Below are 14,296 nucleotides of genomic sequence, written 5' to 3' on the forward strand. Positions count from 1 at the left end.
GGGAGGATTATTGAAAGGAGGCAGAGGTGGTTTGGTAGCAGGGATATTAGGTAAGTTTGGCCTACCACAGAAATGAAAGTGAGAGCTCTCAGCCTGGTGCTCCAGCCATTTTTAGGAAAGCATGCTGTCTCTGTCTCCTTCCATTCCATGTCTTGACACATTTTCTTCCTCTCTATTTCCCTTTCCTCTCCCCCTCCCCCTCTTGTCCCTTTCCCCTACCCCCTGTCATCCTTCTCCCCTACCCTTTTCTCTCCCATTCTCCTACTCCCCCTTCCATTTCCACTCTCTTCCTCCCCCTTCCTTTCTTACTCTCCTCTTTTCCCTACCCCTTCTCCCCCTCTCCCTCCCTCTTAATCCACAAAGGCTATGGGTTGGAACATGACTAATGTGAAAATAGCTTTAATATGAATGTGTATGTAGAGCTTATATCAAATTGCATGCTGTCTTTGGGTGGGGGAGGGGAGCGATGGGGAGAAAATTTGGAACTCAAAATCTTATAGAAGTGAATGTTGAAAACTAAATTTAAATAAATATTTTTTTTAAAAAAAAGAATATTGATTGGACTAGATGTCTCTTGAGTCCCCTTCTGATCCTGAAATGTTCTAATTCTGAGGTCATCTTATCCACTCCCCTGCCCCAAACCTACTTCCAGACCTCCCTGTAAGGATGAAAATTATTTCCAATCTTACTCATGCTGAGTGCTTTTTTTTTTTTTAAGTGGGGAATGCTAGGGGGATCATAGAATCATAAATCTGGGGCTGGAAGGAACATCAGAGGTAATCAAATTGAACCCTTTACTTTTATAGATGAGGAAACAGAGGCACAGGGAAGTCAGTAATTTGCCAAGGTTACATAGGTAGTGAGCATCAGGGGCAGGATTGGAACCCAGGTCCTCTGATTGGATTTTTTCATGTGAAGGAAGGGACTTCTGTTTTGAGAGAGAAAGGGAGAAATGGGCCTGGAGCACTTGCTAAAGGGGCCAGTGGAGGGGAAGGAGAGCTAGAGGACAGAGCAAGAGTTGAATCAGTGTATAAAGACTATGGCCCCCACCCACCCACCCAGGCCGGGTAGCAACACCCACTCAGAATTGTTTAAAGGTCTCCCTGCCCCTTCCTGAGCCTTATCACTCCTCCTGTGTTGCCCCCTTTGCAGGTCATGTCAGATTCATAGATTATGAATATGCTGGCTACAACTACCAAGCCTTTGACATTGGCAATCACTTCAATGAGTTTGCAGGTAAGTGAGCAACCAACCAATGGAGAGTCTGTCAGAACCAGAACTAAGGGTGGGTAAGAAAGGTAGCCACCTAGGGTGTAGCACTAAATGGGGGGAGGGGGGCACACCATGAAGAACACTTTCTCGGTATGACTTTATAAACATTTTATGCCATAAAGCATATCTCCGTGGCATTTAGGTCTTTATTTTGTGCTAAATCAAGGTGCATTGTTACAGTGAAAGTTAAAAGCTTCCTGTAAACAATCTCACAGGGAGGGATGGAGATGCAAAAATGTCTTGGTCCAGAGCTTATTGCCCCATCATTTATCCTATGTCCAGAGTCCTTCTATGCAAAGCCCAACAATGCATACTTAGAGTCCTGGCCCCTCTCCCTCCCTACTCCGACAAGAGAGGCTCAATTCCTGTCCTCAAGGAGCTACCAGTACAATGGGGGACAGAGGACACTCATCCAGGGCACAGATAGAGAGAGAGAAACAATGAGCTGTAAGTTTTCAGTGGTGTACCAGAGTAAATTGTATCTGGTTTTTGGTCCAGCTGGTTAAGGAAGGCTTTCTGAAGGAGCAGACTGCTTGTTTCATATGTGTGTGTTGGGGGGAGGAGCGGTCTTTAAAGTGTGCCTCATCACTCACCATCTTGAGATAAGTCTACAGGCTACAGACCTGTCTCCAAGAATAAATCAAGTTCAGCCCCTGGGGACTTGGTCACTACAGTTGTCATTTGCCTCAGTTTGAGCCCTTGGTACCATAAGAGATCTTGAGCCTTAGGGAGCCGGGGCAGTGGAGAGCCTGTGCCAAAGGATGCCCTCAGGATGCCCCCTGTATGAGAGGTCCTACCCATCTGTGGACTTGGAGACTATGAGCTAAGTGTTTGTTTCACAAGTAAGGTATCATCTTGACATGCCTCTGGGCTTATCACTGAATGAGGACAGTCTACTACAGGTATTCGTGGATCTGGCTAGAATCTGCCCATTAGCTCTCCAGCTCCCCAGTGTTTGCAATGATGAGCCATGGAAATTGACTTCATTGCTCTAATAGTCTCACTATGCTTAATCAATCAACAAGCATTTATTAACCCCTTACTGTGTTCGAGGTAATGAGCACTGGGGACACACAAAAAAAGCAAAGGCAGGGGCAGGTAGGTGGTGCAGTGGATAGAGCACTGGCCCTGGATTCAGGAGGACCTGAGTTCAAATCCAGCCTCAGACACATAACACTTACTAGCTGTGTGACCCTGGGCAAGTCACTTAACCCCATTGCCTAGCCAAAAAAAAAAAAAAAGCAAAGACAGTCTCTGCCTTTAAGGAATGTACATTCTAATAGGAGAGACAACATGTAAATAACCAGACACATGCAAGACCTATACCTAGCAAGTGAAAGGTAATATGGGAGAGGACTTAGCCTATCTTATTTTTTTAATTTGAATTTTTTTTATTTTTTAACATCCCTTTTTCTTATATTTTGAGTTCCAAACTCTCTCCTTCCCTCCAGCCCCTCCCACACCCATTGAGAAGGCAAGCACTGTGATAACCATCATACGTCTTACCCTATCTTATGGCTGATACACTTCCATCTCCTTATTCTATTTCCCTGTTTCAAGAGAGATTCCTCTAGCTACCTCTCACCATACTCTCATCCTTATCCACTTCAGCCCTACCCCTCCACTAGCTATAATTCCCTTTGAACCTTCACTCTCAGGTTGCTAATAAACTCTTCTCCTTCTTCTTAGATCTCTTTGTGTCTTTACATCTATTGGTGGTCATGACCACTTGATGCTGCAAAAGGCCCTACATCCTTCTCCAGTAATAGGTGCCCGTTCCATCACATCGCTTAACATGGTGGGCCAAGAGGAAGAGGCAGCAGCATACTCCTTGCTACCACTTCCCAGTTGTCCCTTGGCCACTATTACTTAGCAGCCTCTCTTCCTTTAAGGTTCATTCCATTTGTCTCTATCATCCTATATCCAGGGCTAAATTGCAGTCATCTCCCTGCCCCATTCTCCCTCCAGTCAATCAATCAAGCAAGCAAGCTTTTATTAAGCACTCACTATTCCAGTGTTAGACCCTAGAGGTGCAAAGTCCCTGCTCTCAAGAAAGTTGCATTCCAGCAAGAGAGACCGTATACATGTGAGTGTGCACGCACGCACGCGCACGCACACACACACACACTCACATACACTCACCCCAAACCACATACTCTCCATTCTCAAGGAAATCAGTACTTGACTCAGTCTTCCTTTCCACTCTAATCCTTGCCCTTCCTGATATACAATATATATATATACAATATATATAATATTATAATATACAGTATATAACTTCAAATGTCCTGATTTTCTTGTTCATCAATTTACTTAACTCCTTTGACCTACATCTTCCTTTCACTTTATCTACTCCCTGAGATGGTCATATCTTGGATCTCACCATCACCCCAAACTATCCTACCTCCATGAAATTCCTCTGAAATTCCTGTTGCTGATTATAATCTCCTATCCTATCTCTCCTTCTGTCAAAGTTCTCCTAAACCTACCTTTCACTCTCATTTTGACCCCTAATCCCTCCACTCTCCCTCTTTCCCCATGCCACCATCCATCAATTCTGCCCTGGACTCACTTTGACCCCTTCATAGCCTCGACCTGAGTTGACCAGTTCAATTCATTATCCTCTACTTTTGAATCCTCCTTCCACCTCACTGCAAAACCATCCTATCAGCCATCATGCCTTGACAAATACACAATTTCTCCTCTCCTCTCTCTTGGCAGAGGACATCACCATCTGCCATAAGCTCCAGCTTTCCCCTACCTTCCCTGTATAGCATGCCCCATTCTCTCCTCCTTTGCCTCAGTCACTGAAGAAGAGATGTCCTTTCTCTTTTCCAAGACCAACTCCTTTATTCTTCTTGTCAGTGCCATCTTCTCTCTCCTGTTTCCTCCTGGAACTTCTACCTCTTCAGTCATCTCCTTTCTTTCTGTTATCTTCCATCTATCCTTATTGACTGCCTCCTTCCATGCCAGCCACATGCATGCCCAGGTCTGTGCCATCTCCCCGAATAAATTCCCCATAATAACATACCTGACAATGGCTCCTTTAGCCTCTGCTTTAAGACTCTCAATGATGGGAAACCCACTGCCTCCAAAGTCAGCCCATGGTAATTTTTGGACAGCTCTGTTGGGAGTTTTTTCCTGACATCAAACCTAAATTTCTCCCTTTGGAGCTCCTTCGTGTTGCTCCTGGTTTTGCCTTTTAGGGCCACGCAGAACAACCTTAATCCCTCTTTCATGTAACAGTCTTTCGAATATTCAGAAACTATTATATGTCCTGCCTTTTTACCACCCCCCAACCCCCAGTCATCTCTTCTCCAGATGAAACATCCTTAGTTCTTTCAACCAATCTACAAATGATAAGGATTCAAGACCTTTCATCATCCTCATTACCCTATTCAAGACACTCTTCATTTTATCAATGTCCAGCTTAAACTGAAACACCCAGAGTTGAATATAATAAGGGGAAAAGGAGGGAACAAGAATTTACATGGTGCCAATACTGGGCTAAGCATTTTTTAAAACAAATGTCTCGTTTGATCTTCACAACAGCCCTGTGAGGTAGGTACTATTACTTTCCCCACTTTATAGTTGAGAAAATGGAGGCAAATAGAGGTTTAGTGGCTTGCTCAGGGCCACACACATGTCTGAGGCTGGATTTGAATTCAGATCTTCCTGATTTCAGACCTAGAGCTCTACCCACCATGCTACCAGCTTCTCCATATAATAAGCCAGGTTTGATCTAAGTAAGATGTACAAAACGACTATCACCTCCATGTTCCTAAAAATTATGCTTCTCCTGATACAGCCCAAGATCACACTAGTTGCTTTTTTTTTTTACTTCCACACCACACTGCTGACTCGTTGAAGTTGAGGTCCACCAGATCCCCAGATTTTTGAAAAACAAACTGCTATGTCTTCTCTAGCCTTTATTTAGGAAGTTGATTTCTTGAACCCCAGTGTAATTTTTTTTTTTACTTATCTGTATTGACTTCCATCTTGTAAGAGTCAGCCCAATGAACTATCCTGACAAGATCTTTTGAATTCTGACTCTGTCATCTAGTGTTAACTATCCCTTCTGGCTTTTTATCATTTGCAAAGGACTATACCATATATGTCATTTTCCAAGTTATTTTGAAATAGCACAGGGTCAAGCACAAATTCCTGGCTCACTCTATTACAGACCTCCTACCAAGCTGACCTGTTCAGTTGTTTTGAGTCCTGTCCAACTCTTCATGGCCCAGTTTGGGGTTTTCTTGGTAAAGATACTATAGTGGTTTGCCATTACCATCTCCTGCTCATTTTGCAGATGAGGAAACTGAGGCAAACGGGTAAGTGACTTGCCCAGGGTCACATAGCTAGTAAGTGTATGAGGTTGGATTTGAATTCAGGTCTTTCGGACTCCAGGCCCAGTGCCACTGTGCCACCTAGCTGCATTAATGATATCTCTTGAGTAGTCATTCAACCAATTCAGCATCTGTCTGCCTGTGTTATCTCCTAACTCTTCATCTTTTCCATAAGAATAGTATGAGATTCTTCATCAGACAATTTTTTAAAAATTAAGCAAACTCTAGCTTCAGCATTCTCTAATCTACCAGCTTAGTGGCCCTGTGAAAAAAAAAGAAAATGAGATCAATCAATCAACAAACATTTATTATGCCCCTACGATGTGCCAGGCATTGTGCCAAGTGTTGGCTGAGCCTGACATGATGGTTTGCTCAGAATCTGTGCCAGTCCTTTGTAATTACGACTTCCTTTCTAGACAGTCCCTTACCATCTCTTTAATGATCCATTCTACAAGGTCCCTGAGAATCAAAGCCATGCTCAGTGGCCAGCAGTGGGCCTACTCCTCTCTTCTGTTCTCCACTGTTTTCCAGATATTACTAGTAGTGACTCAGCCATCACAGTCACCACTGCTTTCAAGTACCCGAGGATAGAGTTCACTTGGGCCAGGTGGCTAGAATTCCTCCCAGACAGCCAAGGCCTTTCTTGCTCTGTTTACTCATTTATCTCACTATCAACTCTCTGTTAACCATTTTTTTGTTTTTTCTGGCCTTTCTAGTCCAAAAGTCATTCTCCTTAACAGAGAAAACAGAAGCAGAATAAGGACAGAGAAGCTCATTCTTTTTGGCCTCGTCAGGTCTTCTTGGCTCGTCTGCTTCAAGGCTCCTTCACTATTATTCTCCTCTTTCTCCCAATAGAGTTTTGTTGTTGTTGTTTTTGTTTTGTTTGTTTTTTGCTTTTGGTGAGGCAGTCGGGGTTAAGTGACTTGCCCAGGGTCACACAGTAAGTGTCAAGTGTCTGAGGCTGGATTTGAATTCAGGTCCTCCTGACTCCAAGGCTGGAGCTTTATCCACTGTGCCACCTAGCTGCCCCTTAGAGATTTTTTTTTAAAAAACCCTCTTCTTTGTAGTCCTCAGCTTACCCTGAGCTGTAGGACTTGTGGCACTGTTTTGGGGGGATTGTGCCATGGTTCTGATATTCATCCTCTATTCCATACAGTGTATCTCTCCTCCCTTTGATATCAAAACTCCTAGAATCATCTCTGTTTGTTGCCTTCATTTCCTCACCTTCCACTCACTTCTCTACCTCAAGAAGCTAGATGGTGCAGTGGATAGAGCACTGGACCTAGAGTCAGGAAGACTTGAGTTCAAATTTGGCCTCAAAAGCTTAGGAGTGTGACCCTAGAAAAGTCACTTAATCTTTGTCTGCCTCAGTTTCCTTAGCTGTAAAGTAGAGGTCATAATAGTAGCCTACCTCCCAGTGTTGTGAGGATCACACAGTTTAATATTTGTACAGTTCATAGTACAATGTCTGGCACACAATAGGTACTTAATAAATGTTTCCTTCCTCCCTCCCTTTCTTCCTTTCTTCTGCTCTCCTTCCCTTCTTTTCCTTTTTCTCTCCCCTTCCTTCCCCTCTCCCCTTTTCTTTCTCTCTCCCTGCTTAAAAAACATGCCTCAGCTACTGAACTCAGTGGTCTTTTCCTAGCCCTTCTGCTTTGTAACCTCTCTGAAGCTCTTGATAGCACCCACCATCTTCTCCTCCCTCTGCTTTGGTGACATTCCTCTCTCCTGGTTTTCACCTACCTTTCTGAACTATCCTCAGTTGCCTTTGCTGAATCGTTATTCGTCTTAACTCCCTCAAGTGTAGCTCTGCTCTAGGGTTCCTTCTCTCCTTTATCTAGGTTCTCTGTGTGTGTAGTGTTCAGGTAGTTCTAACACCTCTGGTGTGAGGACTTGCTGAGCCCTTTTCAGGACTGCTCATCCACTTTTGTTGTCCACCTTTACCCAATTTTCACCTGTGGCTCCAAGATGCTGTAACATGCACAGTGGCCACACCCTGGTAAAACTGTCTCGAAGGGGCAGCTAGCTGGTGCGATGGATAGAACACCAGCCCTGGATTCAGGAGGACCTGAGTTCAAATTTGGCCTCAGACCCTTGACACTTACTAGCCGTGTGACCCTGGGCAAGTCACTTAACCCCATTGCCTAGCCAAAAACAAAACAAAACAAAAAATCTGTCTCAACAGCTAACCCAGGTTGAAGGTAACCCATTGGTGAGTTGCGGGGGGGGGGGGGGGGGTTTACCCCCAGCATGTCCCCAGCAGAATGGGCAGAGGAGAACAATTTGTTTCAATGGCCATGAAGGCAGCTGAAGCATGCATTGTGGAGTGCTTAGAGCTTAGTTAGACATCAAAGATGCCAAGGTCATCCATTGCTATCACCAGTCATCTTGTCTTTTGTCCTGCCACTGGACTTCAATGACTCTAGAATAAAGAGTGAGGCTGCAGACTTTGTGCAGCTCTGCCTCACTTAAATCCAGTTTGTGTGCAAATCAAGACATCGTCTTCCTCTTTGAAAACAAAGGGTGAACAACAACAGATTCTCTCTCTCTCTTAGTGTCTGTTACCATCCCTTTCCAGATTACCCTTAGCTCTATGTATCTGGTCCTAATCTCTTTCTTGAACTTCAGGTCCACAGTACCAGTTGCCTTCTGGAAGGAATCTTTACCTGGACATCCCATAAATTTCTCAGATTTAGTATATCTAAAGTGGACCTTGTTCTCTTTCACCAGCCCTTCTCCAGGTTTTCCTGTTGATGGTGAAGGCCCCATCAATCCTTCTGGTCACCTAGGTTCACAACTTTAGAGTCATTCTCAATGCTGCTTCCTCACTTACCCTTGTCCTCCAATCTCATAAATTGCCAAGTTTTATCAAGTCTCCTTTAACAGCTGTCCCTTTTCTTTTCACTCACTGCGCTATGGTTCTAGTTAATACCCTCATCACCTTTCACCAAGACTGTTAGAAGAGAATCTTAACTGGTCACTCTTCTTCCTTCTTCCCTTTCCTCTAATCTATCCACCATATAGTCTCCAAATTAATATTCCCAAGGCGAGGTTTGACCTTGGCACTCTTCTGCTGAAAAGTCTTCTTAAATAAAATAAAAATCTTCTTAAATAAAAGACAGACTACTACAGCCCTCCATGATATAGCTCCATTTACCTTTATGGGTAATACAGATGGCCCCCTTTCACAAACTCCACGTTCCAGCCACACTGGCCCACTAGGTATTCCTCAAAGTAAATATTCCACTTCCAGTTTCTTTGCCTTTGCCCCGACCATCTTCCATGCCCACAATATATTCCCCTCCTTTATCTTATCCCTTAGAATTCCGTGCTTCCTTCAAGATTTAACTCAGGTTACTTCCTAAAGGAAGTTTTTCCTGATTCCCCCAATCATTTGTGCTTCCCTCTCCTTAAATTATCTGGTATTTACTTATCCGTGTCCATGTGGTTTCCCTGCAATGCAATATATGTTCCTGGAAGGCAGGGACTGTTTCTTTTTCTTCTTCTTTGTTATTTCTAGTACCTACTATGTGCCTTCCAGATAGTCGTCATTTAATTAATCTGTTCGATTCAATTGGAGCCAAGACTGGAGGATTTAAGGAAAATGGTTTAGAACTATGGAGGAGGGTGGAGTTTTGTATAGATCGGGGGATAGATAAGGCCAGAAAAGGCAACATGTGTGGAAGAAACAAATAGTAAGTTTTTTTGGCCAAATCAGAGAGTTGTTACCATAGGAGTGAAGGATGATGAGAAGAGAATGTAAGGATGCAGCATGTAACGGTGCAAAGAGTCAGAGGACCAGGGTTCAAATCCTACCTCTTCTACTCACTACCTAGGGAATCTAGGCACTTCCCTGTGCCTCAGTTTCCTTATCTGTAAAATGAGAGGGTTTCACTAGATGACCTCTGAGGTCCTTTTCAATTCTAGAGATATGGTTCTATGATTCTATGATAGGATCTTGAAATCATACTGAAATTTAGGTCCCCTCACCCGTCTTGGGGACTCATCAAACCTAGGGTCCTCATTCTGAATCCTTTCTAGATCTCTATGGCACTACTTGCCTGTGGTGGAGAGAGGATGGTAGAAGAGAGGGGAAGGAATACTTTTGGGGCCCTTCCCCCAAAGCTACCTCCCCAGCCTTGATCAACTGCCCTAACTTAGAGTGAAGAAGATGGCTGTCTTTTGGGCCAATTGACTGATATCTACTAGGGAGGCAGGATGTGATGGTGGGAAAAGCATTTCTGGGGTCAAACAACCTTGGTTCATGTTCCACCTTTGATGCTTAGTACTTGTGTGACCTTCAAATCACTCCTCATCTGCAAAATACAGGGGTTGGACTAGATGATGTCAGGTCCCTTTCAGCTCTAAATTTATGAGACTAGTGGAGCCAAGGCATGGGAGTGAGCATCTGATTTTCACAGCTGGGTTAGGGGGCAAGATGAGATGATTTCTAAGGTACTTTACAGTGGCCATCCTGAATGATAGGAGACTCCAGGGGTATGACCTGTACAGAGAAAAAGAGAAGGCAAAGTATATAGAAACCTGTCCAACCAACCAGATTCCTATAAGCTGTTGGGACTGGCCACTTAGCTTGGCTCTTCTGTTTTCTTCCTGAAACCAGGCATGATTGTGTGTGTGTGTGTGTGTGTGTGTGTGTGTATTTGTCTGTTGATGACAGGGAAGTAGCAATTAGGTTTGAATAAAACCTGCCATTCCCCAGAGACTACTCAACCATTTGCTCATCAATAATCACCTCCGAGACAGCTCACAAAGAAATGGGTCTAGCACAGGAACCACAGAACCTTCCTTGCATCCCTAGGCTAGTGGATACCAGCTGATCAGGTGAAGGGAGGAACCTATGAGAGACTCAGTGTCCAGCCTGGCACCAGTAGTGGCACCATGTCCTGCCAAGCACTCAGCTGCCATGTAGAAAGTCTTGCCTGGGGTCAGAGAGGGGAGGATAATTCCTAAAGTATTTTAATTCCTTTTCTCACCCACTTTATGAGCAAAGTTCATTTGGAATTTCCCCAAAGGGGCAAGTGGTTTGAGTTGTATCCTAATCCCAGCTTTGGCATGGAGGGTGAGAGGGGAATTGTGGTGGGAGAAGCAGAAGTGCAAGAGAGAGGGATAAGGGCTGGGCAGAGCAACCTAGGTTCTCAGTTGCACAGTATAATTGGAAGCTCTGATTTGGGAAACAGAAGACCTGGGTTCTAGCATCACTTCCGCCATTAACTAGCAGATATGGCCTTGGGCAGATCATTTCTCTCACTTCCCTTTTGTGAGACACCATTTTTTTTTTCATCTGTAAAACAGTATTGGACTAAATCTTTCTCCAAAGTCTGTTTTAATTTCAGCATCCTCTAATGTTCTGGAGACATAGAAGCTGTGACTCTGGACACACAGTCCCTGAAATTGGGTTCTTACAGCTGAAAAGAACCTTAGACATCATCCTCAAACCCCTTTGGGAAATATGGGAAAACCGTCCTCCTTCCTTGCCTTCTCCTACTCACTTCTGCCCCAGCTTTTCAGCCTCTTTTTATGTATTGTTGTCATCCATTAGATTGAGAGCAAGGGATTTTCTTTTCCTTTCTTTGTGTCCCCATCACTTAACTTAGTGCCTGGCACATAGTAGGTGCTTAATAAATGTTTTTTGACTATTGGCCCCAGTGCCTTGGCTGTATTAGACATCAGACAACAGGTCTAAAAGAAAGCACCCCCAATCCCTCTAGTCCAATTATGTTGGGTCTCCTGCATCATAGGAACCTAGATCTAGAACTCAAATGGACCTGAGAGGTTTAGTCCAACCCTCTCGCTTTAGAAACGAGGGCCTAAAGCTCAAAAAGTAACTTGCCCAAGGTTGTACAGAGAAGGGGAGGGGAGGAGCTAGGATTTGAACTTGGGTCTGGTAATGCCAGGTCCCATTCTCCCAAGGTAGATGCTCTTCCCACTACTCCATGCTGTCTCTTTGTGGAGCCAGGAAATCTTTGACTATTTTCCACAGTCCCAGCATATACTCAGGGCTCCGTTCTTACAATGAGGGCTGTGGGAGGAAGTAGCCAGAGAGGGGCAGGAAAGAGAAGGAGAGAAAATGGGGAAAGGGACACAGCACAGATTCTTCAAACTCTGAGGCCTCTTTTAACTTCAACATCTTCATTCCTGTCGTGTAGCTTTGGACAGAACCTGGTCCTCCCTGCTTCCCATGTGCTCTACTATACACACACTCCTAGTAATGACTATTAACATAGCGCTTTTATGGTCACAAAATGTTCTCAGGAATATTGCCTTATGTAGTCCTCACAACTTCATGAGGGAGGGCATGTGAAGTATAATTATCCCCATTTTACAGATGAGGAAGGTGAAGCTCAAAAATTAAAATGACTTGCCCCAAATCTCCCAACTAAAAGGGTAAAATCAAGCCAGCATTTGATTTCAGGTCTTCTGATTCTAGGTAGTCAATACCTTAAGAGACAGTGATTTCACTGGTTTCCTCCCCCACCTCCCCCCCAAAAAAACCATGCCTTATTAGATGATTTCGTGAGCTGCCAAGGCTGAAAATTCCATCACCTAGTGGTCAAGGTCCTGATTATAAGCATCTCACAACTTAGCTTAGGTAGTCCTTGTATCACAGACTCTTTTGAGCCCTTCTTCTCAAAGCTTTTCTAACTTAATGTAAGAGCTACCCTAACTTTCAGTCCATTGGCATTGCCTTAAAAACCCAGGGTCACCCCCGTGGATGGATAAAAAGGGCTATGGTACCATGTCATGGGTCAAAGCTTGTATGGGTCACTTAATCTCTTTGGACCTCAGGCTTCTCATTTGTAGAATGAAGGGTTTGGATTTGTTGGCTTTTGAGGTTTCTTTCCATTCTAGATCTATGACCCCATTATTCTCATTGACTGGTTAAGTGATGGATTAAGTGCAGGGGTGGGATAATACTAGGCTCTGGGCTTTGAAAAATCATGAAATTTTAGATATAGGCTGGGGTTCCAAGTTTGAGTCTTTTATTACTCTCACTAAAAACAATACCCTTAGTTCTTGGGTGAGTGGGGAGAGACACAGAGTGGGGATGGGGGTGGGTGAGGATGAAGGGGGGGGTAAGATGGAGACTTAAAGGCCTGAGTTGGAGACACTGTTTTTGTGGGAGGAGAGGGGCTGGTGTAAAGGACCAGATCATGAAGAAAAGCCTCAAGAATACCACCTTTCCAAAGGCCTAAACAATTGTGGGCAAGGCCCTTTATTGAGGCTATGTTTCCCAAAGCCAAAGGAGGCTGAGTTGGTAGTAAGACAGGAACGTGATCCCATCCTGCGCAGGAAGGTCTGAGAATGTGGGCCACCACTCCTAAGCATCCTCCATTGAGCCAGGGCCTCTATCCCATAGGTGTGAATGAGGTGGACTATAGCCTCTACCCCAGCCGGGAGACTCAACTTCGTTGGCTGAATTATTACCTGCAAGCCCACAAGCAGCTCTGCAAGGAAGGCTGGGGTGGGACAGCTGTGACGCCCAGGGAGGTGGAGAAGCTCTACGTACAAGTTAACAAGTTTGCTCTGGTGAGAGTCTACACCTTGGAGAGAAAGTAGGAAGCACTGGTCCCTGAGATTGACCACAAGTGTTATGGGAAACCTGGAAGGGGGGGGGGGGGGGGTGGGGTGAGAGAAAACTGGCCTAAAAGAAATGAGGTGGTAGATCTGGAACTCCCTAAACCTTGTCTAAGCTCTTCACCAAATGAAAAATTTGTAGCTGCTTCAGTATGGAAAGTCATCAGGTCTATATGCCTCTGCCTTTGGACAGCCCTGTTCCCACCTCATCTCCAAGAAGTCAGGTTGTCTCATTCCTTGGGAAAGTCTTCTGGGGAAGGAGATTCCTCAACAACATTCTTGACTGCTGTTTTTAGGGAGGCCCTTGGGCAACCAGAAACATCATGCTATCCACAGAAGGCAGGATTATTAGAACCAATGGGTCGAAGTTGCCAGGGCATGGATATCAGACTGGAGGGCCTGGGTCTGAATCCTGAGCCATCCCAGCTGAGCAATAGCTGTAGCACGTACCCTCAGGAGGTACCTGCTCTCTACATGTGGGGGAGGGAACCTAGTATAGCCTGAGCTAGCCACTGTCCCTGGGGGATCACAGGATTTAGAACTGGAAAGGGCCTTTGAGATTTTACCCTCTCATTTTATAAATGAGAACTTAGATCGAGCAAAGTGAAATGAGTGAATAGCAGAGCTAGGATTTGAATCCAGGTCCTCTGACCCTAAATTTGCTATCTTTCCATTACACAGTCCTACCTGTCATCAGGAGAAATTTACCAGGCCTGAGCCGAAAAGACCTCAGGCCCAAACTGTTTGCTTCTCCCAGTCTGACTATGAGTCAGCCTTTGGTGTTTGTCTTTGGTTCTAAAGGGTGGGATGGGGGGGGAGGGGAGAAGGGGAGAAGGAACCACTCTGACCCTCTCTGATCCTTTCCCAGGCCTCTCACCTCTTGTGGGCATTCTGGGCTCTCATCCAGAACCAGTTCTCTACCATCGACTTTGACTTCCTTAGGTGAGTGGGCCAGGAACAAAAAGAGGTAGGGAGGAAGAAAGATGAGAAGAAAGGGTGTAGTAGGAGGGAAAGTCCCCTGACCCAGGAGGGGTTGAACCAAGGGGCATCCATTCAGGAAGTGGTGACCTAATGGGCCACCT

At 44.8% G+C, this 14,296-nt stretch overlaps 1 protein-coding gene across 1 annotated transcript in view; it reads left to right on the forward strand.

Moving 5' to 3' along the window:
- Nucleotides 1-14,296, forward strand: part of ETNK2 (ethanolamine kinase 2) — a 30,054-nt gene that overhangs the window by 12,871 nt on the left and 2,887 nt on the right. The window contains exons 5-7 of the mRNA XM_027870686.1: nt 1,153-1,236; nt 12,997-13,166; nt 14,083-14,156. Coding sequence (XP_027726487.1) covers nt 1,153-1,236; nt 12,997-13,166; nt 14,083-14,156 — 328 coding nt within the window. The remainder of the gene's footprint in view (nt 1-1,152; nt 1,237-12,996; nt 13,167-14,082; nt 14,157-14,296) is intronic.

This window comes from Vombatus ursinus, unplaced genomic scaffold (assembly GCF_900497805.2).
Source record: "Vombatus ursinus unplaced genomic scaffold, bare-nosed wombat genome assembly UNPS02014798.1, whole genome shotgun sequence".
In the NCBI taxonomy this organism is placed as follows: domain Eukaryota; kingdom Metazoa; phylum Chordata; class Mammalia; order Diprotodontia; family Vombatidae; genus Vombatus; species Vombatus ursinus.